The sequence below is a fragment of the Podarcis liolepis genome (assembly GCF_965112155.1).
Source record: "Podarcis liolepis genome assembly, chromosome: 15".
NCBI classification, from domain to species: domain Eukaryota; kingdom Metazoa; phylum Chordata; class Lepidosauria; order Squamata; family Lacertidae; genus Podarcis; species Podarcis liolepis.
This window is the reverse complement of record NC_139566.1, coordinates 17465721-17492294: the sequence shown is the minus strand read 5'-3', so window position 1 is coordinate 17492294 and position 26574 is coordinate 17465721. Positions and strand designations below refer to the sequence as shown.

The 26574-nt window shown below is 47.6% G+C and overlaps 1 protein-coding gene across 12 annotated transcripts in view; it reads left to right on the top strand.

The window, feature by feature from the left end:
- The window catches only part of ARHGEF2 (Rho/Rac guanine nucleotide exchange factor 2), a 113583-nt gene that overhangs the window by 48234 nt on the left and 38775 nt on the right, over positions 1 to 26574 (top strand). The window contains exon 1 of one of the 12 annotated variants that reach the window (XM_083478086.1): positions 8886 to 9010. The exons of 8 other annotated variants lie outside the window; for them this stretch is intronic. Coding sequence is in view for 2 of the 4 variants with exons in the window: in XM_083478094.1 (XP_083334220.1) it covers positions 12079 to 12141 (63 nt within the window). In the remaining 2 variants the exon portion in view is untranslated. Of the gene's footprint in view, positions 1 to 8885; positions 9011 to 11797; positions 12142 to 26574 lie in introns of those variants that run through there. 3 more of the 12 variants (XM_083478085.1, XM_083478094.1, XM_083478083.1) reach the window with 3 other exon arrangements.

The window sequence follows — 26574 nt, the reverse complement described above, 5'->3', positions numbered from 1 at the left end:
TCCCTTCCTCCCCCACAACAAACACTCTGTGAGGTGAGTGGGGCTGAGAGACTTCAGGGAAGTGTGACTGGCCCAAGGTCCCCCAGCAGCTGCATGTGGAGGAGCGGGGAATCAAACCCGGTTCACCAGATTACGAGTCCGCCACTCTTAACCACTACACCACACTGGCTCTCACTGGCACTTACAGAAGCATCTGACCAATCACTGTTGGGAACTGGATGCTGGCCAATTGGACCTTTGGCCTGATCTAATAGGAAACAAAGCCTCTCCCTCCTTCCTTGGCCAGCATGGAAATCAAATGGACTAGCAAAGGACTTGCCTGTGTGAAATTCCAGATCGCCAATGGCAACCACACAAGTAGTTAACTACAGGACTGTGTCCAAAACAGGACCTGGGGCTGAGCCCTGGTTGCGGGAGTTGGTCTTTCCATGCTCCAAACAGGCCTGAGCCAAACCCCAGGTGCTTTTTGCTCGGTAACTGCAGATGCAACATTCTTTGAAGAGGATTTAACCTGGCACTGACCTGCATGCTAAGCTATTAGAGCAAACTAGCCGTTGGTTACTCAAGCAAGTTGGCCTCTAGGGGGCCAGCGGAAGAACAGGGCGGCTGGAGTGGGGGGTGGGGATCCCCTTCCATCACTAATGCTGCTGCTATGGAGCACCTGTTAGGAGGAATCAAGGGGATTAGTTCCTTCCCTCCTTTCCCCTGGTTTTTCCAGCCAGATTGTAATTTCAGCCGTTGAAGCAACAGCTGGGTGGGCGTGGAGGCTGCAGCAAGCAGGGAGCCAGTTCCCACAGAAGGCGGAAGACAAATGATATTTCCCTCTATCTCTTCCCCCTTCTGCGAACTACATGGAGTTATAAGATGCAAACCTTCAGAGAGCTCCCAAAACTTTTAAGGCCCAATGTAAAGTGGGGGGCAGATGTGTTTCTGTGCATCTGTGGTTGGGGAACATTGTGCCAATGTTGTTACGCACAAGAGCAGTTACCCCATTTAAACATGGTGTTGATTGTGGATATTTCATAGAATCATAGAATTGTAGAGTTAGAAAAGACCCCAAGGGTCATCTAGAGCAATCCCCTGCAATGCAATTGCGTGTGCACAGAAAATGGTACCGAAGTAAGAATTTAGCCACGTGCAGCTGTAGAAGCATATCACTTCTACAGCGATATGAGAAACTGCATCCAATAGACTTTTCCCTTGGGTGCCACTTTTGAAGCTGTTTGTCATGCACACTTAACTTAATGGAAAGAAGCACCGTTCAGCTTAGTGGGCTTTTACTTCGCTTATTGATTTGAAATATTTTTTATTATGCCACCTTTTGTACAAATCCCTAGGTGCCTTACAGCAGCCAAACCCAACATTGGGTGCCTCCAGACTAGTCACTATTTTGCATAGCGTAAATTTAGGTTTACACAGTTAAAGTGGGTTAATGCCATCTTGCACCCAATAAACCCTCCTCTAAAATGAATACATATGGATTATTACAGTTTGGAAAGAGACTGAGAAATGGATTGAAAATTGTGGGAGGAAGGAATGATTCAACAGCCTGTAGCCATACTGGGATGAATGTTCACAGCATTACAGTTCTATGATATAACCTCCATGAAGGCAAATCCGGATGAAGGGGCTCAATAAACTGGTCATTTGCAGGTGTCCCAATCAAACTTCATAGAATCATAGAGTTGGAATAGACCACAAGGGCCATCGAGTCCAACCCCCTGCCAACTTTCAAGTAAATAGGCACAGAATAGGCTGCTTTACGGATGGGAGCCTTCTCTGGTCCTGGTCTTGGTCAACATAACAGGCTCTGTTCTCTAGTCCGAGAGGGTAGGCTTGTCTCAGAAGGCAATCTTTTCGGCCTTGGCATTGCCACACTTTGCTTCTGGCACAGCTCCTGTGCCTTCAACAGCTGCGGAATGTGCAAAGAGTCAACAGCTGCACTTTTGCTGGCCTGAGATAGTGAGACAGGGAGTTTGCCAATTGGGGCTTTTGGCCTTGGCAGGGTCTGAGGCAGAACAGTTCTGGGGCCAGGGGAAGGCAGCCAGTGAAGGAACCAGGAAGGGGATGGCTGCCTCAGAGGAAGAGAGACAGTAGGAGTTAGACTGTCGGAATAGGACTATGGAGAGACCAGAGTTCGAATCCTCACTTGTCCATGTAGCTCACTGGGTGACCTGTACGGCACTGGGTGTTTTCTCCACTCCCGAGCTAGAGATATAAAAATTCACCTCAGGAGCTGAAGGCCTCTTCTTGCCTTACCTCAGGGAACTTGACAACCCTGCGAAACATGTAGATGAATTTTCAACATAATTTAAAATAAAACACCACAAACGCAGAGAACAATGTCCTTGTGGATAATGTGGCTATCCTGAAAGAAAGAGCGGAAGCAGAAACAGCCGCTGAAGTGTCGGTTGGCAATTTTGTTGTTGTTGAGTTTGAGACAGGGAAATTGAAAAGAAAATTGGTTGGCCAGGTGATGCAATATCCTCTTCTTAATAAGGGGACTTCTGTAACGTTTGTCTTCCCTGAAAACATTGGGTTGAAAAGAAACAAATCATGAGGGTTTTGCCACAGCTAACTTTAAATTACCCTGGACATTACAACTTCCCACATGGTCCTTTACCTTTACCTTTTTATCCATTAATTAACACAGGTTACATTGGCCATGTTATTTCCTAATTTTATTTTTTTCATATAATTTATACACCACTTTTTATTATTATTATAAAAAAACACCTCAGAGTGGTTATGTTGGCCACAGGTAATTTGCAGGAAAACCTTTTCCCCACACTTTCAAATAAACATTACCATAAATTTGACACTTGCCCATGAAACATTAGTATGATGAAATTATTTTTATTCATACTTTTAGATAAAACATTTGCCTTATTTATGTATTGATTGCATTTATGCCCCAGTTGTGAAACTGTTACATTGGTTGCATATTTTAAAACACAATAAAAAGAAAGCATTTGAACTACCTGCAGCATACTTCTTGAATATTTTTGTAGGGAAGATCAAGCCAGTCCAGTTAACACACAAATATTTTAATCTTAATTGGAATTCAAATAATATTACCTAAAACACCAGTGATTATGTAAAGAAGCTTCCAAACGTCACATTGGTCACTACAGAATTGCCCTTTGGCACTTTTTCCATTGGGTTGAGTTGCCCCTTTACAGTGTGCCCTCTTGCTGCCACCGTGGCTGAACATAAAACAAGTTTGGGAAATTATTATATCTCTGCAACAGCTGCCACCTCTCCTTGCACACCTAGCTAGGGGAGAAAAACATTTTGTTTGCTCTCAACTCCCCTGCGAAAAGCAGGCCCCACATTCCAAAGGGAGGACACTGCACCTTTTGTCTAACCCATTTTCCATTGTCCTTCGTTGTAGTTTCCTGCCTTTTGCACGTCCTGTTGAGCTGAGTGAATTTATTGTGTGTCGAATTCCTTTGCCTCTAATTCATTTTATGTTTCTCAGATGCTTTTTAGGCCTCAGGGAAAGACTCCCTCCTTGTCTCTTTGTAGTTTTTCATTCTCTTCTGGTCAGAAATATACCATAGCCTCCCACCCCTCTCTTAGATTGGTGGCGCTTCCATTCTCCTTCGGAAGATTGGCTGTGCACCAGCTGATGGCTCCCCTTTTGCCTTAGGACCTACTTACTGCTCCTTCATGTTTTATTTCATACATTTCAAGCACTTAATGGACACAGAGCTGATTTTTGAGGGCCTTTGTCATACAGAGAAATGGCTGTGTCTGCTTCTCAGTGAGAAGATCCATCAGAATTCAGTTGTGCCCAAAGTACATGCTTAAGGATATTTGAACCCTGTGTCTTTGGTACATTGTGCAAATCAAGCACCTTTCCATAGTATTTATTTTTGCATAATTTTATTCTGGTTTTGTTAGCCATAGAGAAAAATAATTCATAGTGGAGAATAATCCATTGGGGTTTAGGGCTGTCACAAGGAAGATGGAGGAAGCCTGTTTTCTTCTGCTCCGGAGGCTAGGACCCAAACCAATGGATTCAAATGGAGGTGCTTTCTGATCTATAATTAATTTTAAAGACTATTCCCTGGTATTGAAAGTAGGGTTCAGAGATCAGTGTTAGGGGATTCCCTATTCTGCTTAACCCCCCCTGCAATTTCCTTTTTCTGCTCCACCCCCCCTCCCCAAGGGAAGGCTCTTTCTTTAATTACTCATATTAATGAATCCTGGAGAGGCGGCCCATGGAGCCATTGTGGTGGGGCAAGGTCTGAGGATGTGTACGGGCTGGGCGATGAGTTTCAATCAAGGCAGCCAGGCCCCGCTGTTAATGCTCTTTGGGATTAATTGCTTGCACCACTGCTGGTTCCACTTAAGCCAGGAAGCGAAAGATAATTAAAAAAAAGGAATGGCTGAAAAGCTGCAGCTTCTACTCTTCATTTGACAGGCAGGCTGGGAGGGGAATAAAGAGGAGAAGAGCTAAATAATCAGGAGATGGGGAGGGAAGCAGCAGCAGTTGTGCTGCGATAAATGTAGACGGTGCCCTCAAACAAACACATCTAGGGCTTTACATTTTTTGTCATTTGGGATATGTGCAAATGCAGTTAACAACATGTGGAAACCCAGGAGTAGTGCACTTTAAATGGGAAAGTTGTTGTTTAGTCGTTTAGTTGTGTCCGACTCTTCATGACCCCATGGACCAGAGCACACCAGGCACTCCTGTCTTCCACTGCCTCCTGCAGTTTTGTCAAACTCATGGTGGTAGCTTCGAGAACACTGTCCAACCATCTTGTCCTCTGTTGTCCCCTTCTCCTTGTGCCCTCCATCTTTCCCAACATCAGGGTCTTTTCCAGGGAGTCCTCTCTTCTCATGAGGTGGCCAGAGTATTGGAGCCTCAGCTTCACGACCTGTCCTTCCAGTGAGCACTCAGGGCTGATTTCCTTAAGAATGGAGAGGTTTGGTCTTCTTGCAGTCCATGGGACTCTCAAGAGTCTCCTCCAGCACCATAATTCAAAAGCATCAATTCTTTGGCGATGAGCCTTCTTTATGGTCCAGCTCTCACTTCCAAACATCACTACTGGGAAAACCATAGCTTTAACTATACAGACCTTTTGCCGTGGCCAAGGGGCTTGAATAACTCAGAGAAGCTGTGAGCTATGCCGTGCAGGGCCACCCAAGATGGACAGGTCATAGTGGAGAGTTTTAAATGTGATCCACCTGGAGCAGGAACTGGCAAGCCACTCCAGTATCCCTGCCAAGAAAACTCCATGGACAAAGACAGCAGGCATATAAATGGGAATAACAGTTTCTAAACATGTTGCTTTTGAATGTGAGTGGTCTGAAGAATGTGCTCCCTCCTGCAAATGGATGAAGTTCTATAGATGCGCACTGATGGTTTTCATAGAATTGTATAACTTGGGCCCTCTAGTCCAACCCCTTGCAATGCAGGAATTTGGCCCACAGTCGTCCCTGGATGGGCTTGAACCACCAACCGTCTGGTTAACAGCAAGACGGTCAACGTCCAGGTTTTTCTCCATACCAGAAAAGGATGGAAGAGGACGAGAATTTTAATACTAGCATGCATGTGTATTTCAATGTCAGTTTGGACATCATTTTTTAGATGCCCAAAAGGTAAAACTGAGTTCAAGCTCCTCTTGTGAAGAGAGGTGGTGTGCAGACAATCACTGGGTAGGTTTATAAAGTTACACATCAAGCATGAGGAACTTCCTGCCTATTGGCCACATGTGGCCCTCTAGGCATCTGTCTCTGGCCCTCAGGACTCTCACTGTCCCTGTTCCATGCCCTCAGGTGCTTTTGCCTGGCTGTGATGATGCCTTCTGTGGTGCCTTCAGACTTGGCAGAGGGTGTCAAGTGCACCCCATGAGTTTAGATTTGTGAAATCATGATGGATCTCTCTTTTGCCCCTAGCACAGCAACCACTTTTTTAAAAAAAGAATCAAGCTTTTGCAGTTTGGAAAGTGACAAGGAAATGCTCTGGAAAGTGTGGGATAAACAAAGGGTGAATGGGAAGATGTTTACTGCCGTCGCCCCCTGCCCACAAGTGAATTAGGATAAATGCACAAACAAATCAGAATAAATGCTCAATAAAGACTGTAAATAGTCTAACCTCCAGATAAGCTCTGTGCAAGCAAATCAGGATGAATGTTCTTAGTACATAACAGGCCATCTGGAGGAACCCATCCTTGCCTGGGTGGAGACTGGGGACACATAGATGTGCAGGTGTGTTGAAACCTCTGGCTTTTGGGTGGCTGGAATGTTGCCTTCTATACAGATTCACATTCACGGGCTGGACTGCTTCTGCCTCTAACCCTGCCCTCCACTGGCATGCAGCCTCTGGAAGTTTGCCCATGAGGGAACGCAGCTCTCCTTGAGCTGAAAAAGTTTTCCAACTCATTATATGTAGTGTAGGGGAAGTAGATTGAGGGGGGAGGGAATCCCTGTCCTATAATTCTAGAGCTCAGGGTCCACCAAAGGAACTAAGGGGCAGTAAATACAGCACAGATTAAAGGAAATACTTCACACAGTGCATACCTCATCCTAGGAATACACTGCTGCAAGATGTGGCAAAAGCCGCTTTCTGTCTTTAGAAGACCTTTTGACATGTCCATGGAGGAAGTTGGGTCTAGCAACCGCAACCAGTCATGACAGCAACACGGAGCCTCCATCTTTTGAAGCAGGACACCTCTGAGCATCCTGTGCCTTCATGTCCTGCTTGTGGCCTTTCCAGAAGCACCACACGTTGTGACTTCTTGAGCTTTGCTCCTTCGCAGAACTGGGTGGATTATTCATTTCTAGAATATTCAGTTTGAGGGCTGACACTGATCCTCTGATCTGGAAGCCCTGCTCCCTCAATCCCATATCAAGGAACCGGGGAGGGACAGGCACTCTGCACATGCTCATAATATTGCAGAGCTGAGCCCAGGCATGGAAATGAGTTTTGCGGGCAGAATTCTGTTCTGCAGCAGAGCAATGCTCCTCCTCATCCTAGATACGTTGAGTGTGCATAATTGGTGGTGAGCTATAGAAGCACTTTGCAGCTCCTCCAAAGTGCTCTTGTTGTTGCGCTATATGTTCCAAGACTGACTACGAAGCCAGTCCCTCAACTGACTACCTGCAGATTGCTCCGCATTGTCTTTTAAGAGGCTTGATGTCAGCCGAAGATTCCATCTCTGGTCTCTTGAGACCTAACAGAATGACTGTGGGTGTTCTCCTCCACCGTAATGTTCCCCGAGATAAATATAGTTATCTCCATAAGGCTGGTGTTAGCTTCTCCCTCTTAAAATTCTGGATGTTGAAGGCTATGCTTTTCTTATTTGGTGAGAGGGAACACCAAATCCCTGAGGGTGGGAACGGAAAGGGGGTGGGGTGGGGGTGACATGGGAGTTGAGTTTTTTATTCTTCCTCGAGTGGACCTTCTTGCCAACTTTAGTTGGAAAGAATGACACAGAGCTTGGACCTTTTTTTAGAAAGCACCAAACCATCCTCAAGTTGATTTCTGGCCAGGATTTATGTTTTTTTAAACAGCTCAGTAATGCAGGGTACCTGCTTTCTCCAACTATGCAACTTGAGAAGCAACATTTAAATTTGGTCTGGGGGATTTCAGTTTTATATCACTCAGAAGAAAAAGATGGGCAATGGACATTTTTTTGAGATGGGGGGAGCCATGTAAGTGCTGGACTCCAGGGACTCGTGCTTGATAGAAAAACAGGGCAAGGATGAACCGATGTAGCACTGTCTCACACCACCACACCCAATGCACACTTCAATCACATGCCTTCGCCCAGAGAATCCTGGGAATCATAGAATCATAGAGTTGGAATAGACCACAAGGGCCATCGAGTCCAACCCCCTGCCAAGCAGGAAACACCATCAGAGCACTCCTGACATATGGTTGTCAAGCCTCTGGAAATGGTAGTTTTCCCACCCACAGAGCTACAATTCTCAACACCCTTAACAAACTACAGCTTCCAGGATTCTTTGGGGGAAGCATGTGTTTTAAACGTGTGGTGTGGATCTGGAGGCTGTTTGTATCAGAGCTGCTGCCCTGAGACATATGGCAAGGGTGGAACAACGTGACCAGCCAAGCCTTTATGATGGCCCATGATCAGATTGACAGATGTGTTCTGGGCCAGCAAAGTCTTGGGTGGGGGGTGGGTTGTGAGGCCCGCAGACCCTGCTGGTTTGTAGGCCAGGCCCTGATCTCTCCATAGTGGGTTGCCGGCCAGTCACATGCAAAAGCTGACCCATGGCAGTTCTTTGACTGTAAAATCCAGGAAGTGGTAAAACTTGCTCACAGCTTCACTTCTATAGAGGGAGTGCTGTTTGCTTGTTATTGCCTTTATATCTCACCTTTCTTTCAAGGAGCTCAAGGCGGTGAACTGTGTTCTCCCCCCACCCCATTAATATTGAGTCCACCAAAAGTACAGTATATGCCTTTTTGTGCTCCAATGAACTTAACACCCTATCCCACACCTATGGGTCAATTTTATCACTAGGATTTTTGTTGTTGTTGTTAATTTATTGCATTTATATCCCACCTTTTTCTATTCCACCTTGGATCAGTCTCTCTCTCTCTCTCTCAGCCTATCTGAGGCTAAAATGAGGAGAGGGAGAGCCATGGATGCCCCTTGAGCTCCTTGTAGGAAAGTAATTTGAAACAATCCTGTGCACATGCTTGTTGTGTGTGGGTGTGAGAGAGAGACAGGGCGACCTAACAAAATGCAGGGTTTGGAAGCTTTGCTGAAGCTGCTGCTGGGACCCAGTCGACCTCAGTTAATGAATAGCCCGGAAGGTCAAGGAAAAGGAAATTCCCCCCTTGTGAGTCGCAGTCAAATGCCCTGAGGCAGGGGTGGGCTCTGCAGCCTCAGCCAGAGAGTCATTTTGTTTTCGTCCTACCGGGTCAGTCAAAGCTGGATGTCCAGTTGGTGTGGCAGGCAGAGAAGAGCCAGTCCTTTACTCCAGCAGCTGCCAAGCTAGCCAAGAGGCTTTGTGCCCCAACCATTATTGAGTAAGTTGCTGTCCTAACCCCTCCCCAACACAGTGAGGCCAAGTGGGGGCTTGAGACTGGAGGAGACTCAGAAAAAAAAATGGGAATAAGGGGAGGGAGAGAGATGAATTTCTAAAAGTTTATGATGTTGTCGTCTTCCTGCAGTTTGACCCCTAATCTCAGATGGCCGGGAGGGGTGGGGAGAATGGCACTCTCGGCTCGTATTGGAGGCACTCTTGTGTCACTTCACGTGTTCTAGGACTGTTTTCCTTGAAGCTATGTTCTGGGATTGAGGCCTAGCTCAGATGAAGCCCCCCAAAACACCCAGGCATTTTGCTCCTGAAAAAACGTGTTGAGCAGTTCAGAGGGGGATGATTAACACGGGATGGGGGCGGGGTCAGGTGGGGAAATAATTTGTGAAACGGCAAGCAGCTCTGAATAAAAATTAACATGGAAATCTGGGTTTGTTACCTTTAACTGTGGCAATCAATCTTTTGCACAAATGGGTCAGCCAAAGGCCTTGCATCCATCTTGTTGCCTTCTCCGTGGTCCACTTTTAAACTGCAAGCTCCTTGGGTCAGCCACATTATAATGAGCCAGACCATTGGCCCATCTAGCTCAGTATTGTCTACAACTGGCTGGTAGACAGCTGGCATTTGAAGAAGGGTTTTCTCACAGCCGTATCTGGAGATTCAACCTTCGGCATTCAAGGCAGATGCTCTAATACTGAGCTGCAGCCCTTCCCTTAATATGGAGTGCCCCAGCTTCTCTCTCCCCACCTTTGAAGGTCACTCTTAGTTGTGCTCCAAGGTGGAATATGGCTAGGGCCACAGAAGGGGAAAAGACAACCCCAAACTTAAATGAAGGAATGTTTCCTCTTTCAGACGTGGGGTGCTCAGCTGGACACACACCTACACACCCCTGAAGTGGCAAAGTCAGCCTCTGCCTTGAGCTAGATTAAGAACTTTGAGAACTTAAAGTAGAAATGTCACTTGATCCAGGGACAGTCCACATATATATTGGCCCATTCCTACCTATTTTTCTTAATGGTGACATGGACCATTCATAATGTAAGAATATTCTTCACAACTGTGAGCAGGGCAGTGTGGTGGGGTAAGTGAAGACAAACTACAACAATTAACAATAACGTTCACCGCTCCTGCTGCACAAAAAAGCCCCTTGGTTCCTGAAATTCATTCTGATTGTGCAGATAAAATATAACTGATAGATTTCTACACAGGATGTGGCATTAGTGTGTGAAAGCAGTGAAGATCCAATGATCCCCAGGCATGCACCTAAGCAATTATGTGGTCTTCTACAATTTCCCCTTCCAACTGCAAGTTCTCAGGCTTCAGCAAAACCTGTTCAGTGGAGTGACATGGAGGAAGAAGCAGTGTCCTTTGGATCCATCACCATGTTTTAAATAGGTCTCTAGTTAAATATTCAACATTATATTCACTCCAACCAGAGTTACTCCGCAAGAATAAAAGTTGATGACATCAATCTGCACAATATGTATCTGAATAAGTTCAAAGTAACTGAGCCAGTTGTTAAATCATTTCAAGTTAATGTCTGCATCAGAACTGAACAGGACAAGAGAGAAGAAATACTGCTAAACATTTAGGTTCAATTCCACATTAGGTCTCAGCTATGCCAGTTTCAAAATGAAATCATACCACACACCAGTGAAAAACTTTTCTGCTGCTGCGCTGCTATGCGAATCATCTGGCTCGCAGCAGAAGAAGACTGCTCTTTTGCTGAAGTGCTGTGGTGGGAGCCAGGTGACTCACATCCTAGCGTGGCAGCAAAAAAGCACTTCTATGTGCCAGCTAGCCAGATGGTGGAGATGTCAGGTGCCACCTGGCACACAGGTCACAAGTGACCAATAGCCTGGTGCAAAATGCACCTAGTACCTAGTGAGTTTCGATCGCTGGCAGGAGCAGGGACAGAAGGCTGAGTAGATGTGTATAGGATTGTGCTCTGATATCATAGGATGAAGCAATGACCACCAACCTGGCCAGCTTAAAAGGTGCAAAGATAAGTTCAAAATGCACAAGGCTACTAGCCATGATGGCTATATGCTCCCTCCACTGTCAGTGGCAGTATGCTTTTCTGTAGGCTGCTTGCCGGGGAATCACAAGCTTCTGTGCTCGGATCCTGTTTGTGGGCTTCCCACAGGGATATCTTGGCTGGCCACTGGGACAACAGGATGCTGGACTAGATGATCCTTTAGCCTTATCTGGAAGCCAGACTCTTCTTGCATACTTGATTGCTAAATTGTTACCCTATTGTGGCTATTATGTGCCTGTGACAGGTGTGTGGAAAAACCTTGTAGCACCGCACTGGGAATAGGCGCGACCTCTCCAGTTGCTACTTTCAACCCTTTCACACGGCTGACTGACATGAGGCATTGCGTCCAGATCACCCCAATGCTTGAGATTCTTGGGAGGAGCTCCATCTCTCTCCCCGTCTCCAGATGGTAAGGAGTCCAGTACCCTTGCAGGGTCTGTGCCACTTGAGTGATCCATGTGTGGCTCCAGAGGTTGTGAGCATCCTGGGCAAAAGGGTTTGAAAACCTGAGCGCATCGCACGGTCCTGGACACGGGGACCACCCAGCTCTGTGCCACAGACCTCTGAGGACCCTCCTGCCACTGCAGGCTGCTGTTCTTCAGGATCAGAGCTGCTGGCTGTGGTGCTCACATCTCTCTTGTTTGTTCCAAGCCACCAGCGAGTGTCCCCTCCTCCCCCTCCATCTCCTCTTTCAAGAGAGAGGAGGAGCGATGCAGTTTGAACAGCCCAGACAGAGTACAGTTTTGAGCGAGCTTAGCCAGTTAACTTCCTGCTCTGAGTTGGATGTGCCGAGCTGAGCAAGCCTGAAGCGTTGGTCCGTCTGCCTGCCTCTCTCCTTCTTTTTGTCCTCCGGAGAGAGCCTCATCCATCCATTCATCCCTTGTGCTGGTCCTTTTTTGGTTCTGATTCCCCACCCCAACCCCCTTTACTTTTCATGCCCAAAACGCCCCCAGCAATTCACCTAACGGGAGACCCAGTCGGGGATTGATTGGGGGGTCGTTTGGCCTCAGTCTTGGATTATGTCTCGGATAGAGTCGTTGGCCAGATCGAGAAGTGATCGTGCGAAGGAGATCGCCTTGAAGGTTTGTCCCTGCTCAGCTCTTGAAGTTTGGGGGTGATGGAGGGACATTTCACATTGCCTTGTCTAGCGTCTGTGTGTCTAGTGGGGGACTGGATGTGTTGGGGTGACCTTCTGGAAAGAGGAGCGAAGGTTCTGGGGTGCCTTTGAGAGCAGCTGGACTATTGTGGCATGATGGGGTGGGGGTGGAGACACATTTGTGGGACAGGCATATGATCTTTTCAATGGAGAAGGCTTTAGAAATATTGGGGTGGGGGCATGATCTTGGGACATTAGCAGCCTGCTCTTTGTAACCTCTTTTTGCCCTTAGAAGTGTCTTTGTACGTTGATGTTGTTGGTTTCTTTTTTGGGAGGGGAAGCTTCTGTCTGAGATTCAGAAGTTATTCTATGTTTTAAACATTGAAATTGTTTGTTTGTTTGAGAGAAACAACACACACACATGTACGACTCTTAATCAGATTTGGTTTGATTTGTAAAAGTTTCCAGGCTCAGTGAAATTAGCGACCCCCACAAGCTCAACCCTTGAACACATTTGCCTTTCACTGACTTGCAAATAAATATTCTCGCCAAGGATCTCAGCCAAATGCCAAATATTCTCGATCTGCTTTCCTGACCCTGCATGTGCGTTTTGGCAAGCTTGTTTCGACTTGTGGCCCTGAAGGAAACCCTCAATTTTATTTTACTCTTTTAAAACAAAATGCACCCTCCCTCCCACACCCCGTTTCCCCCTCCCAGATCTCGCCTTGCCAGATGTCCTATTATTCTTCAACGGGTGAGCAATCAAGTTTCTCTGTCGATGCCACATGAAAGGGGCACAGAACAGCTCTGCTGTGTGTCCCAGATATGTAGAAATTTCATTCCCAGACTTCTGAATGGGTATTTGCATCTCTCTCCTCCCCTGCCCTTGGGTCATTTTCATTGGGGATCCCCCTCCCTTCCTCACCATTATTTTTCTTACATTGCTTGAACCTTCCTTCTGTGGTTTCCCCTGTGCTGATTCCTGCATCCAGGGAGCAAAAGTTGGACCATGTTTTCTAGCTGACTCTCACCTCCGCTTCTGTGCCTCCCTGGCTGCTCAGCCTTTGCCTGGCTTTTGCTACTGTTCCTTTGTGTGTGGCAAGACAATGGGATATTGGAGGGGGGCGGCTTTTAACCCAACAGGGCCAGTTGGGAAAGGAGGGCTCTCTACACCAAGGCCACGTGGTGATGGAGGTCCTCCAGCCCAAGATGGGCTCCACAAAAGGGCCACAGCACGTGCCATTCTCCAAGGTGTCTCTGTTTAGCGCAGAACTCTTTTGAGTTTTGTATATTGGACCTTGTGCTTCTGCTCAGGTTGCAAAATTCAGGTTGTGGTACCACAATTCAGAAAGTTTGGGTAACTGGACCCCTCTTTCTGGGCAGACTTTTAACACATTGTGGCTTGAGATCCCTTTTGCTTTGGGGTGCTGATGGTGTGAGCACCCCTGTTAGGTTGCCTTTTTCTTTGCCTGAAATTGATCTACTTATGTCCGTCCATTTTCCAACCCCCCATGTCAAAACAAAATATAATCAAGAGCTAATTTAAAGCTGACTTGGGGAGAGTGGAGGGGACGACTCTCTGCTTCTCTAGAAGAGGGCGACCTAACAGTGTGGATTCTTTAAAAAAAAAGTTCAAAAGTAAAGCCTTGGAGTAACCTTGTGAAATGAAACAGCCAAGAAAAGGGAACAGCCTCTGTTTACTGCTTCCTCCCACCATTAACCCCTTCAGTTCCCCAGCATTAGGCAGAGAGAGGGTGGGGGGTGGGGACCTTTTATGCTCCAGCTGCCCTTATGGGGAGATTTATTTATTGGCCTTTGCGTGATGGAAGAATGTCTATAACAGGCACGGATTTTTGTAGCTATTTCAAAACAAAATATGAACCGCCGAGCTTAAAATAGCTGCTCCTTCTTAAAACTTCTATTTTCCTCCTCAGAGTTCCCCCCCCTTTTAAGCGAATGTTAACATGGCTTGAGGATAAACAGCCACAAATTAATGTGTTTAGTAAATATGGAGCACGCCTAAATACTTGAGGCTGGTGTTAGTGGGTTGGTTAAAACTAAGCAGTGTATTTGCCAACAGGGGGGCGGGATAGAATCTTACAGTTGTAGACTTGAAAGGCACCCCAAGGGCCATCTAGTCTAACCCCTGCAATGCATGAAGTTGCTTATACATCAGGATGACCCAAACCCAACCCTGTTGATTTTTAATTTATATAAATGTATAGCTAATAGCACTTTTAACTTGCAAATGCACTGCATTTGTTCTCACAAACACCCTGTGACATATTTCCATTTTACAGATGGGGGACCAAGGTTGAGAGGAAATGTGACTTGAGCAAGGCCACTTGAGCCCATAGCAGGAATATAACTGAAACCTCAAAAACTTGCACTATTGTACAGCAGCCCCAAGCCACAAATATTAGGGAGTAGGTCCTATTGAAGTCAGGGGGACGTTCCTTCTGAGTAAACTTTTGTAGCAACATAGTGCTCAAGGTCTTGCTGTGCATTTGCTTAGTTGTTAGCATATATCAAGAGTCAGGGAGTTTCACAGAGGATGGAAGGAACAAATGCCATGGCAGATATAGATTGAGCCCTATCTAAAGCTTTTAAATTAACACTCGAGTGAGCGTCTTAAGAAATGGATGTTTTAGGTAAAATACATCCTTTCTTGGGACAGAGGGGGTTGGGATAGATGACTCATTGGTATACCTGCTAACTTTTTTGGTTCCACTAGGGTTTTTTTGCGGGGTGGGGGAGGAGAAGAGATGGGTAAACTTTTGGGGGGAGTCCTCTCCCGAAGAAGAGGGCTTGGCTCTGTTCTCTGTTGTGCCCCTATTGTTTGGCATGAGAAGGGGCAGGGGCGCTCCTTTCGGTGCCAAGGCACAGCTGAGAACTGTAATGAAGCTACAGTGATAAGCAGAGTGCCCCTGAGCATGTGCTGGGTTCCAGCCACAGCCTGCCCCTATTCATGTAGGGCAATGGTAAATTACCTTCCATTGTGGAAGGCCATGACTTCCACCCCAGCCCCTCTCATTTTACAAATATAAAGAGCAGCGGCCTACTCCCTCCCCCTTCTCCTCCAGCATCTTGTGAAACGAGGAGGCCTTGCATGATGCAATAGCTCTCAGTATCTCGAAAGCAGCCCGGTTTCCGTCCTCGCCTGGTGGGAGGCTCCCGGGGCCCCAGCTGGTGCTGCGAGAAAGGGGAGCGGGTGGGGAGAGGCAGAGGTTTCCGTCAGGCTGGCGAGGCGCCAGCCAGGCCCTCTGCAGTTGGCAGCTGTATTGGGCAGCACTGCCAACAAAGCCCCAAGTCCCTCTTGGGTGCCAAACGAGGCAGGCGATAATAAGGCAGATGTTCCAGCGGAAACTTGAGGTTTTGCAGGCAGGGGGGAAGAATAATCGCTCCCCATGCCCCAAAAGACTAGGGTTTTGAATATGCTGTGTTAACCTGAGGAGTTAAAATCCCCCTGTTCATGTGCCTCTCTCCATTACTCAGCATTTGATGGCATGATGACACCCGGCTGAGTGTCTGTGAAGCCACTTCTGTGGGAAAGAGCAAGGGATTTGGGGTTGAGGCAGAAGGAATTCTGCCTGCCTGGTATTTGTTCTACCACAAACTCATTCACACATGCAAACAAACCTGCATGTGTGAATGGGGCCTTGCAGTTTGAAAAGAGCCAAAAGCCTACCTAAGGCAACCTACAAAGAAAACCACCCCCCTGTTTTGTCCTTAAGATTTCCCCCTGGAGGTAAGCTATTTTGTAATGGAAAGGCAACTGAGGTGACTGGCTTCATGAACTCAGGTCTCCCACATGTAATCCCAGTGTTTTTTTCACTGGTGCTTAATTTCTAGAGGAAGAGGCTGGCGCTCAGTCCTGTATGGATGTTGCATTTCTTGACCTACCTGGATGTGGTTGCACACCTGGGAAGGCATTCTGCATATGCTCAGGAGCATGTTCAGTCATTACACAATGGGAAACAACACATTCTGCACATGTTCAGGGTCACCTCCTGTCTCTGTTGGGATAATAAAAATTAAAATAGCCCTGAGCATATGCAGAGTGCCTTTCTCTGCTTTTGCTGATCCCTGACATTGAAAGCAGGCCCCAGGCTGAGCAAGTCTGCAAATTATGCCTTACACATGGTCAGTACTCTCATTTTATGTGCTAATACAGGATTAAAAGCCTTGGTTCAGGGCAACATTCAAATATCTCTCCATCCTTCATGCCGTGTCTTTTGCTCCACAAATACACACACAGTTTGCCGCAGACACTGTCTTCCGCACAATTTTTAAAATTCTCGGCAGAGAGAATTTTATCTGAGTGTTATATTGGAGAAGGTGTAAGTTTGCCACTACCCTGTTACGTATTTGGTAGCCAAAATTAGACACACCTTTCTCATCAGGGGGAATAAAACCCCTGATGGTTAATCCTGTAGCAGGGGGCCCTGAATTTGCTGGGTGTGGGGGCTTTCTCTACAGAGTACTTAGCAGGATGAGTGATCCTGGCATTAACTCAAAACAAGTCCCATGTTGTCAGTCCTCTCTCCCTCTCCCCAATTATTTTGAGCTTCTCCAGGAATGAATGAGCCAGGCCTTTGGAATGCGGCCATCTTCCGAGGACCCCTCCCCAAACAGCTGCCATGTCCTTTAGTCAATAATAATCCACAAATTCATTATAGGCCCTGCAAATTCCGGCCTCTTTCCCCCATTGTTATTGTTTGTGGAGATCAGAGGAAGAGGGTAGCCATGTGCACTCAGGCAGGGTGAAAGGGGGAGTGAGGGGGGGACAGGGGAAGGGGGAGCCGCCTTGCGCCATCTTATTCCTGTGTCGAGATTGCCAGCAGCTGAATTGATCTGTCTGTCCTTTGTTCTCTTGGGATGTTGTGGCAGAAGTGGATCTCTTTGTTTAGGGCAGTCTGCTAAGAGAGAGCCCTGGCGGATACCCTGGAGAGCTGCTGCCTGTCAGAGAAGACAATGCTGAGCTCGACAGACCTATGGCCTGACTCAGGATAAGGCATCTTTCTGTGTTTCTGTGAGCCAAACTGGTGCCTTCTTGATATGTGTTGGACTAGGAGCTGGGAGAGACCGGGGTTCAAAACCCCACTCAGCCATGAAACTCACCTGGCAGCCTTGGGCCATTCACTGCCTCCTAGCTTAACCTGCCTCACAGAGTAGTTTTGAGGATAAAATGGGGTGGAGGAGAACTATGTGTAGCACCTTGAGCTATTTGGAGGAAAGGCGGGATATAAATGGAAAAACTAAACTTCAACTCCCATCATCCCTAGCCAGCACAGCCATTTTATACTACAACCCCCATCAGGACCAGCCAATGTGATGGAAGTTGTAGTCCAGGATATCTGGAGAACACCAGCATAGCAAACATAGTGTCAGATAATGCTTGCTTGCTTGCTTGCTTGCTTGCTTGCTTGCTTGATGTATGTATGTATGTATGTATGTATGTATGTATGTATGTAATGCTTTGCCAACTTTTACTTTTTCTCTAAGTTCTTCCCCTCCCCCCCAAATATTGATCTTCCCTGCCCCCCATGCTGGTGGCATCTGTTGCCTGGGTGGAACAGAGAAAGGGTCTAAGCAATTTAGAGATGAGAACAGCCAAAGACCCATCGAGCCCAGAACTCTGTCTCTGGTGATTGGCAGAGGCAGCCAATCTGCATTTAGGGATTTGGGTAAAAGTTTTTCCTTGGGCCAGTCACACTTCTCTGAAGTCTCTCAGCCCCACTCACCTCACAGAGGGTTTGTTGTGGGGGAGGAAGGGAAAGGAGAATGTGAGCCGCTTTGAGACTCCTGAAGGGGAGTGAAAGGCGGGATATCAAATCCAAACTCTTCTTCTTCTTCTTTTAAGGCATGAAAATGACAGGGGGACCTGAGTTCTCTTGTGCTTGGGTCCTGCTTGCGGGTTTCCCACAGGCATTTTGTCCTGGACAAGATGGGCCATTGGCCTGATCCAGCAGGCTCTCCTTACATTCTTATGGTGCTCAGGTCTTGTTTGCAGGCTCCCCTTTGGGGCATCTGGTTGGCCACTGTGAGAACAAGATGCTGGACTAAATGAGCTAGTGGCCGGATCCAGCAGGTCCCTCTTACACTAGGAACTCTGCAAAGGGGCAAAGAACCCAAAGGTTAACACAAGCACTACAACATTTTGCTACAGGGGTGGGGAGCCTGGGACTCCTCAGGTGCTGTTGGACTCCATCTCCCATCATCCCTGGCCAGCGTGGCCTGTGATTGGGAAGGATGGTGGGAGTTGCAGTCCAGCAGTATCCAGAGAGCCTTTAAGAGAGGGCGGTCTGAAATGTTTTGATAACTTGAGGTGGGAAATCTAAACAGCATTGCACCGTCACCACAGGGGCCCAGTCCACTGGGATGTTTTCAGGTTGAACAAGAAGTACGCAAAAGCACAGTGCTCCCCCGTTCCCCATAGGTTCAGTGGTGGAGCATTGGCTTTGCATGCAGAAGGTCCCAGGTTCAATCCCTGGAGGCAGCATCTCTAGGTAGGGTTGGTAGAGAACCCTGCCTGAAACCCTGGAGAGCTGCTGCCAGCCAATGTAGGCAATACTGAGCCAGATGGACCAGTGCTCCAACTCAGTATAAAGGCAGCTTCCTATGTTCCTATCTGTCTCCATGAGGCTGTCGCAGCGGCTTGCAAGTCAAACTCATTTCTCTCCCACTCAGCTGCTTTAACAGGAACACCAAACCTTCCACTTCATCCTTGCCTTTGGGGTTAGGAGATTTTATACCTAGATTCATGGCCAGGGTGTCCTACCCCACTCTACCCCAATATATATGTTCTGGCCAAAGGGCGAATACTGAAAGAGCTGTGAACAGGAGTTCAAGCAGCGATATTTCCTTGGGATTAAATAAACTCTGAGAAAGAAGATTTCAAGTTCTGTATGTATAAATACACTTCAGATCAGTGCTCCACATGTCAGGTTCCAGGAGGCCTGGGGCTCTGTGGGTTGCTTGATCGAGAGGAGAAAACCTGTTTCCAGAGGAACCTGTAACCTCAATTTCACTTTCATTTCTTTGCTTGACCTGAGCCAATGATCTTTTTGCGGTGTCTTAAAACCCTCCTGGCTGCTTTTTCCCTTTGTATGAGGAAGAAGGAAGGCACCTGATATAGCAAAGCATTTAAGGTATTTAAGCAGATGCTGTTGCTGCTGGAAACTGCAGGAGGGGAGGGGGCTCCTGCGCTTGGGTTCTGCTTTGCGGGCTTCCCACAGGCAGTCTAGTCAGCTACTACGAGAACCTGATTCTAGACTAGGTGGGCTAATGGTCTGATTCGGCAGGGCTTTTCTTATGTTCCTATGCCCTACACTGCTGGGGATGCTGCCTTTCCAACTCTCGTGATTATTATTTTTTTTTAAAAGACGAGACCCTGTCCCCAGGAGCTTACATTGTCAGTGTTGAAAGTGAAGAAGATGAAAAAGGAAGGGAGAAACTGAGGCCAGGCTGAGGCCAGATGTGACTGGCAGGCAAACAGCCCTGTGTAGGTGTGGGTTTCACTTCTGTTAATCCTAAATCCTGTTCTCCCAGTGGCCTACCAGATGCCTGTAAGAAGCCCACATGCAGGATCTGAGCACAAGGGAACTCTGCAGAGCAACCTAAAAAGAGCCTGCTGGACCAGACCAATGGCCCATCTAGGTCAGCATCCTATTCTCACAGTGGCCAACCAGATGGCCCAGTGGGGAACCCCCAAGCAGGATTTGAGCACAAGAGAACTTTCCCCTCCTGCGATTTCCAGCAACTGGTATTCAAATGCATTTCTGCCTCTGACCGTGGAGGCAGAGCATGGCTGTCGTGCCTAGTAGCCATCGATAGCCTTCCCCTTCATGAATTTGTCCAATCTTCTTTTAAAGCCATCCAAGTTGGTGGCCATCACTGCCTCCTGTTCCATCGTTTAACTGTGCACTACATGAAGAAGGGCTTTTCTTTACCTGTTCTGAATTTTGCAACATTCAGCTTCATTGAGTGTCCATGAATTCTCATTTTAGGACAGAGGGAGAAAAAACTTTTCTCTATCAACTTTCCCCACACCATGCCTTCTCTCTTTATCTACCTGACTCAGTTCCCAACTAGTAGCTCAGACTGAAGCCAGAAACATTAAGCCACTATTGTGTTCTGGAGCCCAACTCTTTCTCCTCCCTGCTCCCGCCCCCCCCCCACTTGTAGATAGAGGAGGTTATAGCGAGAGGGAAGCAGAGTGGACACTGGGCTCAGCTAAGGTCGATGGGAGACCAGCTATTTGCAGGAATCACTGTTGCAAGGTTGGCACTGATGCTTTAGATTCAGAAAGAGGCTAGTCCTCTGTATGATGCTGCTGCTTTGGCTTCCTGCAGAGTATAGTAGGAGTACAGGACAAGGAGTAAACCATAGAGCTGTGCTGATTTGTTTGTGTGTGCCCATGCAGCAGCGTACTTGTCTGTGTGTTTTCTTTATGTGCATATTTGCTGCTGAATGATTAGATGGTCAAGTGTTTTGTTTTGTTTTAGAAAGGATTAGGGGAGACACATTTGCCCCTTCTCTCTCTTCTGGATCTTCCACCATTGCAATGAGACACTGTATGCCCCATGGAGCATGGAGCTTTCACTCTTGCTTTTGTTGACTTTGTAAATGTATACTGATAATGCTCCCTGGATAATAAAAGACCACCTACAGACAGCTATTGATTCCTACATGGAACCTTCATGTTCAGTATCCAAGGATACCAGATAGCGGGGACAAACGGCAAGGAGTGGCCATTCTCTCTCTCTCTCTCTCTGTGTGTGTGTGTGTGTGAGAGAGAGAGAGAGAGAGAGAGAGAGAGAGAGGGAGGGAGTTCATTTAGGTGGGGCTGTGTGGCAAACAGTGCAACAACCAGGCTCTTGGGAGGCATTTGAAATTGGGTGCCCTTTGCCCCCCCCCCTTGCACCATTGACACATACAGGATCAAGCTGCTTTGCAGAGCACAGTAAATCTGCATTTCTGTGTGGCCACGTGTGCAAAAAAGTATTCTTGCAACAGCAGCATGCAGCTGTCTGGTTTGAAGGTGGAGGTGGCCACAACAAATTCAAGTAGGCACAGCTATCCCAGTGGTGACCTGAAACTGCCTGAAACACTTCTAAATCTGCTTGTTTCCAGGGTTAGCTTGGGTAGGTCTGTGTCAGATTGCCTGGGAATGGAAATGCAGGAGGGGGTTGGTGATCCTGCCTCTGGGCCAGAGGGTCGGCCTAGATGGCCTCTATCGCCCCCTTCACATTGCAGGAGCCCAGGACTGGCAGCTCAAGGCTGAAATGCCAGATTTTTCTTCATAGGATGCTTTGTTAAAGGCTTTCAGGCTGTCAGCACCTGGTAAAATTCCACTGTCCGCACCACCACCAAAACTCCTCCCTGGAATTGAATCTCTCTTGCCCAGCCATGCATGGGTGAATGTGGGGCATGTGACCTTTAACCTTTCCCTCCCCCCACCAAAGCTAGAGCATTTATCCTCCGGGGGCTTTCCTTCTCCCCCATACCCCCCCCCCAATACTTTGATTTATGTAAAGCCTTTGTGAGTTACTGACTGTTTCTGATTGTTCTTTAAAAAAAAAAGGCAAGGCTTCTCACTACCTTTTATGACTTGATAAGCACTAGAAAGCAGCCAAGGAGCCATGGTCCCTGCCCCAGGGAGCTCCCAGGCTCTATTAGAGTGGAGAAGGGGAGAAGAGCAAGAGGCAGAGAGAAGGAAGGGGCCAAATGACAGCCAGATCGGCCCCCTCCCTCCTCATATCCAAAACCGGCCTCTGCCTCTTCTGTCCCAGGTTGCAGGCCTGCATGATACCAAGATTAATATAGCACCATAAACACTGAATGCTTCTGGTCAGGGCGCCCCACATTTAGAACCTCTTAAGCTTTTAGGACTGTTATTCAGGCAGCTCAGAAATTGCTGCCCACAATTCATGTGTCTCTGTGGTAACATCTCAAGTACCCGTGTTCTCGGGTGCTCTTGTCGCAGCCATTCCTAGCTACTCAATCTTCCCTTTGCCCCCACCCATGATTTAGATCAGGAGGGGTAGTCAGTGCTCTTGAAGATTAGTTGTAGGAAACTGCAGGAGGGGAGAGTGCTCTGGTGCTCAGATAGTTCTGTATTCAACAAGCCAGCAATATAGGAGCTGCCTACTCATTGGTACTCAAGGCGTTGGTCCATCTAGCTCGATATTGTCCACACTGACTGACAGTAGCTCTCCAGGGTATCAGGCAGGAGTCTCCTCCAGTCCCAGGGTTTAGGAGAGGCAGGAAAGCAGGTACAAATTACCAGGCCCAGTGGCCCAGAAGGGGTTCCCGGGGCCCAACTCTCTTGCATATGTTTCATGGAATTCTTAACAAAACCTATGTACTATGTTCAATGCATGCACAATTCTGAATAATGGTTTGGGAACTTGTGTCGCGAACTGAGTGTTTCTGAGTATTTCCAACTCTCTGCGATAATTCACTCCTGCTCTTTGACAGTATAATGGTACAGTCTCATTTTATGATGCGCAGTGTTATTTGTGTGTTTTCAAAAGCAAACACTGTGTGAACACAACAAAGTTGTTGTTTAACGTTTAAGTGTATGGATAGTTCAGTAATGATTGTGTGGGTGCTTATGTTATTGATATTAGTCATTAGGATCCTAATATTCTCAACAGGTATGAATATTATTATTATTATTATTATTATTATTATTATTATTATTAAAATGAGATCATGCATTTATTCTATATCCCATGTAAATATGTTTAGCTCGTCTGTCCATGCTGGGGGGCCCCTTCCATTTTTCACCAGGACCCAAACCCATTCTCCGCAGCACCATCCAGCCCTACCTGAAAATGCCAGTAGGGTTTGAAGCTGAGACCTCCTGCATACAGTAGTAGAAGCTGTACCACTGAGCTACAGCTTTTCCCTTTGAAGCCCCTGACCTAGGACCCATGATTTTCATAATACAGTACTCATTTTGGTAATTATGCCAATGCTGATGGGCTTGCCAAGACTCCGAACTATTTCAAAATGATCCAGAGCGAGGGGAAAGGTTGAGAACCACTGGTGTAGGCTGTTTCTGCACTGAGATCAGACTGATGGTGCTTGTGCTTTCAGCCTAGATATTTTCCAGCTGTTGAGATGGGTGGGGGCTTAATTTGAGCCCTGGCACCTACTTCCCACTCCCAACCCCCCAGTTGATTCTTCTCCATCAGCTCAGAGAGCCTCAGTATTCTTAAAAAGAAAGAAGAAAGTGGGTCACATCTTCAGCAGGCTTTATCCGAGGCTCTACAGCTTTGCACCCATTAAATCTAGATTTGTAGACTGGGCACGATGCCAGCCAACCAGCCTATCCCCCCCTTCTCCCACAAACTAAGCAAAGTTCTGGGGATGGGGATGTGGGGAACAGATTAGGCAGCCCCTGCCTCTTTTCCAGGGACACGGGTGGCACTGTGGGTAAAACCTCAGTGCCTAGGGCTTGCCGATCGCATGGTCGGCGGTTCGAATCCCCGTGGCGGGGTGAGCTCCCGTCTTTCGGTCCCAGCTCCTGCCCACCTAGCAGTTTGAAAGCACCCCTAAGTGCAAGTAGATAAATAGGTACCGCTTTCTAGCGGGAAGGTAAACGGCGTTTCTGTGTGCTGCGCTGGTGCCGGCTCGCCAGAGCAGCTTCGTCACGCTGGCCACGTGACCCGGAAGTGTCTCCGGACAGCGCTGGCCCCCGGCCTCTGAAGTGAGATGGGCGCACAACCCTAGAGTCGGACACGACTGACCCGTACGGGCAGGGGTAACTTTACCTTTACCTTTGCCTCTTTTCCTAGCTCCTTTCCTTCTGGCTAGACCAGCTAAGAGGAGAGGAAGTTGGGATGGACACGAACTGAGAATCTGGTTGTTCTCATTCAACCCACAGCTGCTCAATTGTCTGCAAAAACTGAAAGCCGCCAGTGCCCAGGCTCTGCGAGTGAAAACTCTGGGGCAAAAAGTACCGATTGAGAAGACATTATGAAATAGTTTTCGGTAGCCTTTGCCAGCATGGTGCCTTTCAGATGTTTTAGGCTGGATGCGGCTGATGAGTGCACTAAATTACTGAAGGCTGATTTAGGGCTTGGTCTGCACCAAGACAGGGCAGTGAAAGAGACAACGTTTTTGCTGCTCAAAGTAGCCACATGCTGCTCTCCTCTGCAAGGGCAGTGCTGGAGGTCCTAGACTGCAAACCTGTGTGACTGGTGACGTTGAACTAGTGGCAGAAAGGAACCACTGGTAGAAAGGCATTTGAAACTGCTCTTTCCCCAGAAAAGGTCTGTGGAACTCAAAAGTATGCATGCTCTTATTTATTTGCTTATTGCATTCATATCCCATTTCCCCCCACAAGGAGTTCAAGGTGGCATGCACATGGTTCTCCTCCTCCTCATTCCATCTGCATGACAACCCTGTGAGGTAGACTAGGCTGAGAGACATTGACTAGTCCATGGCCCAGTGGAGATTCGAACCCTGGTCTTCTGGGTTCTGGTCCTACACACTAACAACTACATTTCAGTCAAAGATGTCCTTTTCCACCCCATGTATACTCCTTTGTACCATCCACCCTGTGGGACCAACAAGACAGCAACTCTGTGCCTTGCCAGCCCTGCTTTAGCAATATTCACCGCAATCCTGAAATCTCAGCTCTTCCCTTGAGGCAGTGGGCAGAGCAGGGTGGAGTGCTGGACAAGGACAAGCACATCTTCTCTTGCCTTGGAATCTGTGGCACGGAGAGGTGCCCAAGTGCTGCAAGGAAATCCATCCCCATGGCTCAGTGGGGTTAACGCTTAAGAAGCTTCCAGCTGCTTGGCCCCATTTAAAGCAGATTATAAAAAATCAGAGTGGGCTTGGTTTGTGGGGAGGGGAGAGAAAGGGGGGGAAGGGTGCCTCTCACTTGGATACCCAAATTTTTCAGTTTGCCTAAAAGTATATATTTCTGCTGCCTGTATCATAATGGGAGTTTCCCCCCTTAAGGCCAGGGGCGGCTAATTGTCTGTTGGCAGGAGCTAACCCAGCCCCCACTCCACCCCCAAGCAGGTTTTTCTGATCTCTCACCATCCCATCCATTTTGGCTGCTGTAGCAGCATTGAAGAAGAAAAATTAAAGTAGACACTGCACTGGGATGGGTGAAGGTCCCTCCCCATTTCATAATTGATCATTTGATGAGCTGAGAGGCAGTGATAAACCCCTTCCTGCATAGATTCGCTGAGGGGGGCGGCTGTGGGTCTCTGCGACAGTATGGGCTCCCTGCCTGGAGGATTTTGTATTAGAACTCCTGGATGAGGGGGACAGGAAACTCTAGACTATCTCCTTGCTTTTGGAGAATCCAGTTGGTGGGTTTTGCTCAAGGTCCAACTGATCCTGATATTTGGAGTGAGGCAGGTATTTCCCCTGCCCCCATGCATGGCTAAAACTGGCCAGGAATGGTGAGCTGGTGTTAGGAGGATTTTTGCCTCTCTCCAGACATCCCATTTTCCCCTCCCCAGCATCACGATCAACACCTCCCAGGCCCCTGGGCCCTCTCCCTGAGGGTCCAGCTCCACATTCCCATCCCAATCCTCCTCCCTGTCTTACCAGCCCTACCAAGAAGTCTCCAAGGAGCTCGTGACACCCAGCCAGCTGGAGTCCAAAACACCCAGAGGGCAGTAGTTTGGCAACAGCTGCTGCAAAGCATTATGTACTTTGATGGAGGGCACTATATTTAAAAATAATAATCATCTACATCTCAGGCTTTGTTCCCCCAGCTGTACAAACAGGGCTGCTCCACTTGGTTGCTGCATGGGCCGTTGCACCAAACTTGTATGGCAGAGTTTGGATTTGCAGAAACGTTTTATAAATACTCGCCGCCTTCCTGTCTTCCACAAATCCATCCCAAAGAGCCTCCAGGCAACTGCGATTTTCAAGCAGTTGCAGTGTAGAAGGGAGTGGTAGGTTGATCTCTCTCTCTGTTTTTTTAGATTATCTAGCCAGCTTCCTCTCGCTTGATGCCGCAATCGCTCCTGCCTTCTGGCTGCCGCCCAAACAGTACAGAATAACATATTTGTATTGCTGAACTCCCTCCTGCTGCTGCTCTGGAGACCCGAAGCTTGTCTCTGCTGAGAGGGGCAGACAGGCTCGCTCCTCTCAGGGCAGAGGTTCTGTAGGCATGCAACAGAGAACAAGGCTCCCTTTGTCTGTCTGCTTGGCCTGGGCAGATAGAGGACACCAAACTTGGCATCTTCTCTGCAAATGAGCCTCATATCTCCTTTGGAACCAAACAAGCAGCAAAGAAGCGTATTTAAATTTCAAACCCTTCTTGTCCTGAGACTGTAATTTAAGACTTTGCAAAGGCCATGGCTTAGTGGTAGAGCACATGGATTGCGTCAACAGGTGCCAGGTTCAATCCCCAAAATCTTTAGGTAGGACTGGGAAA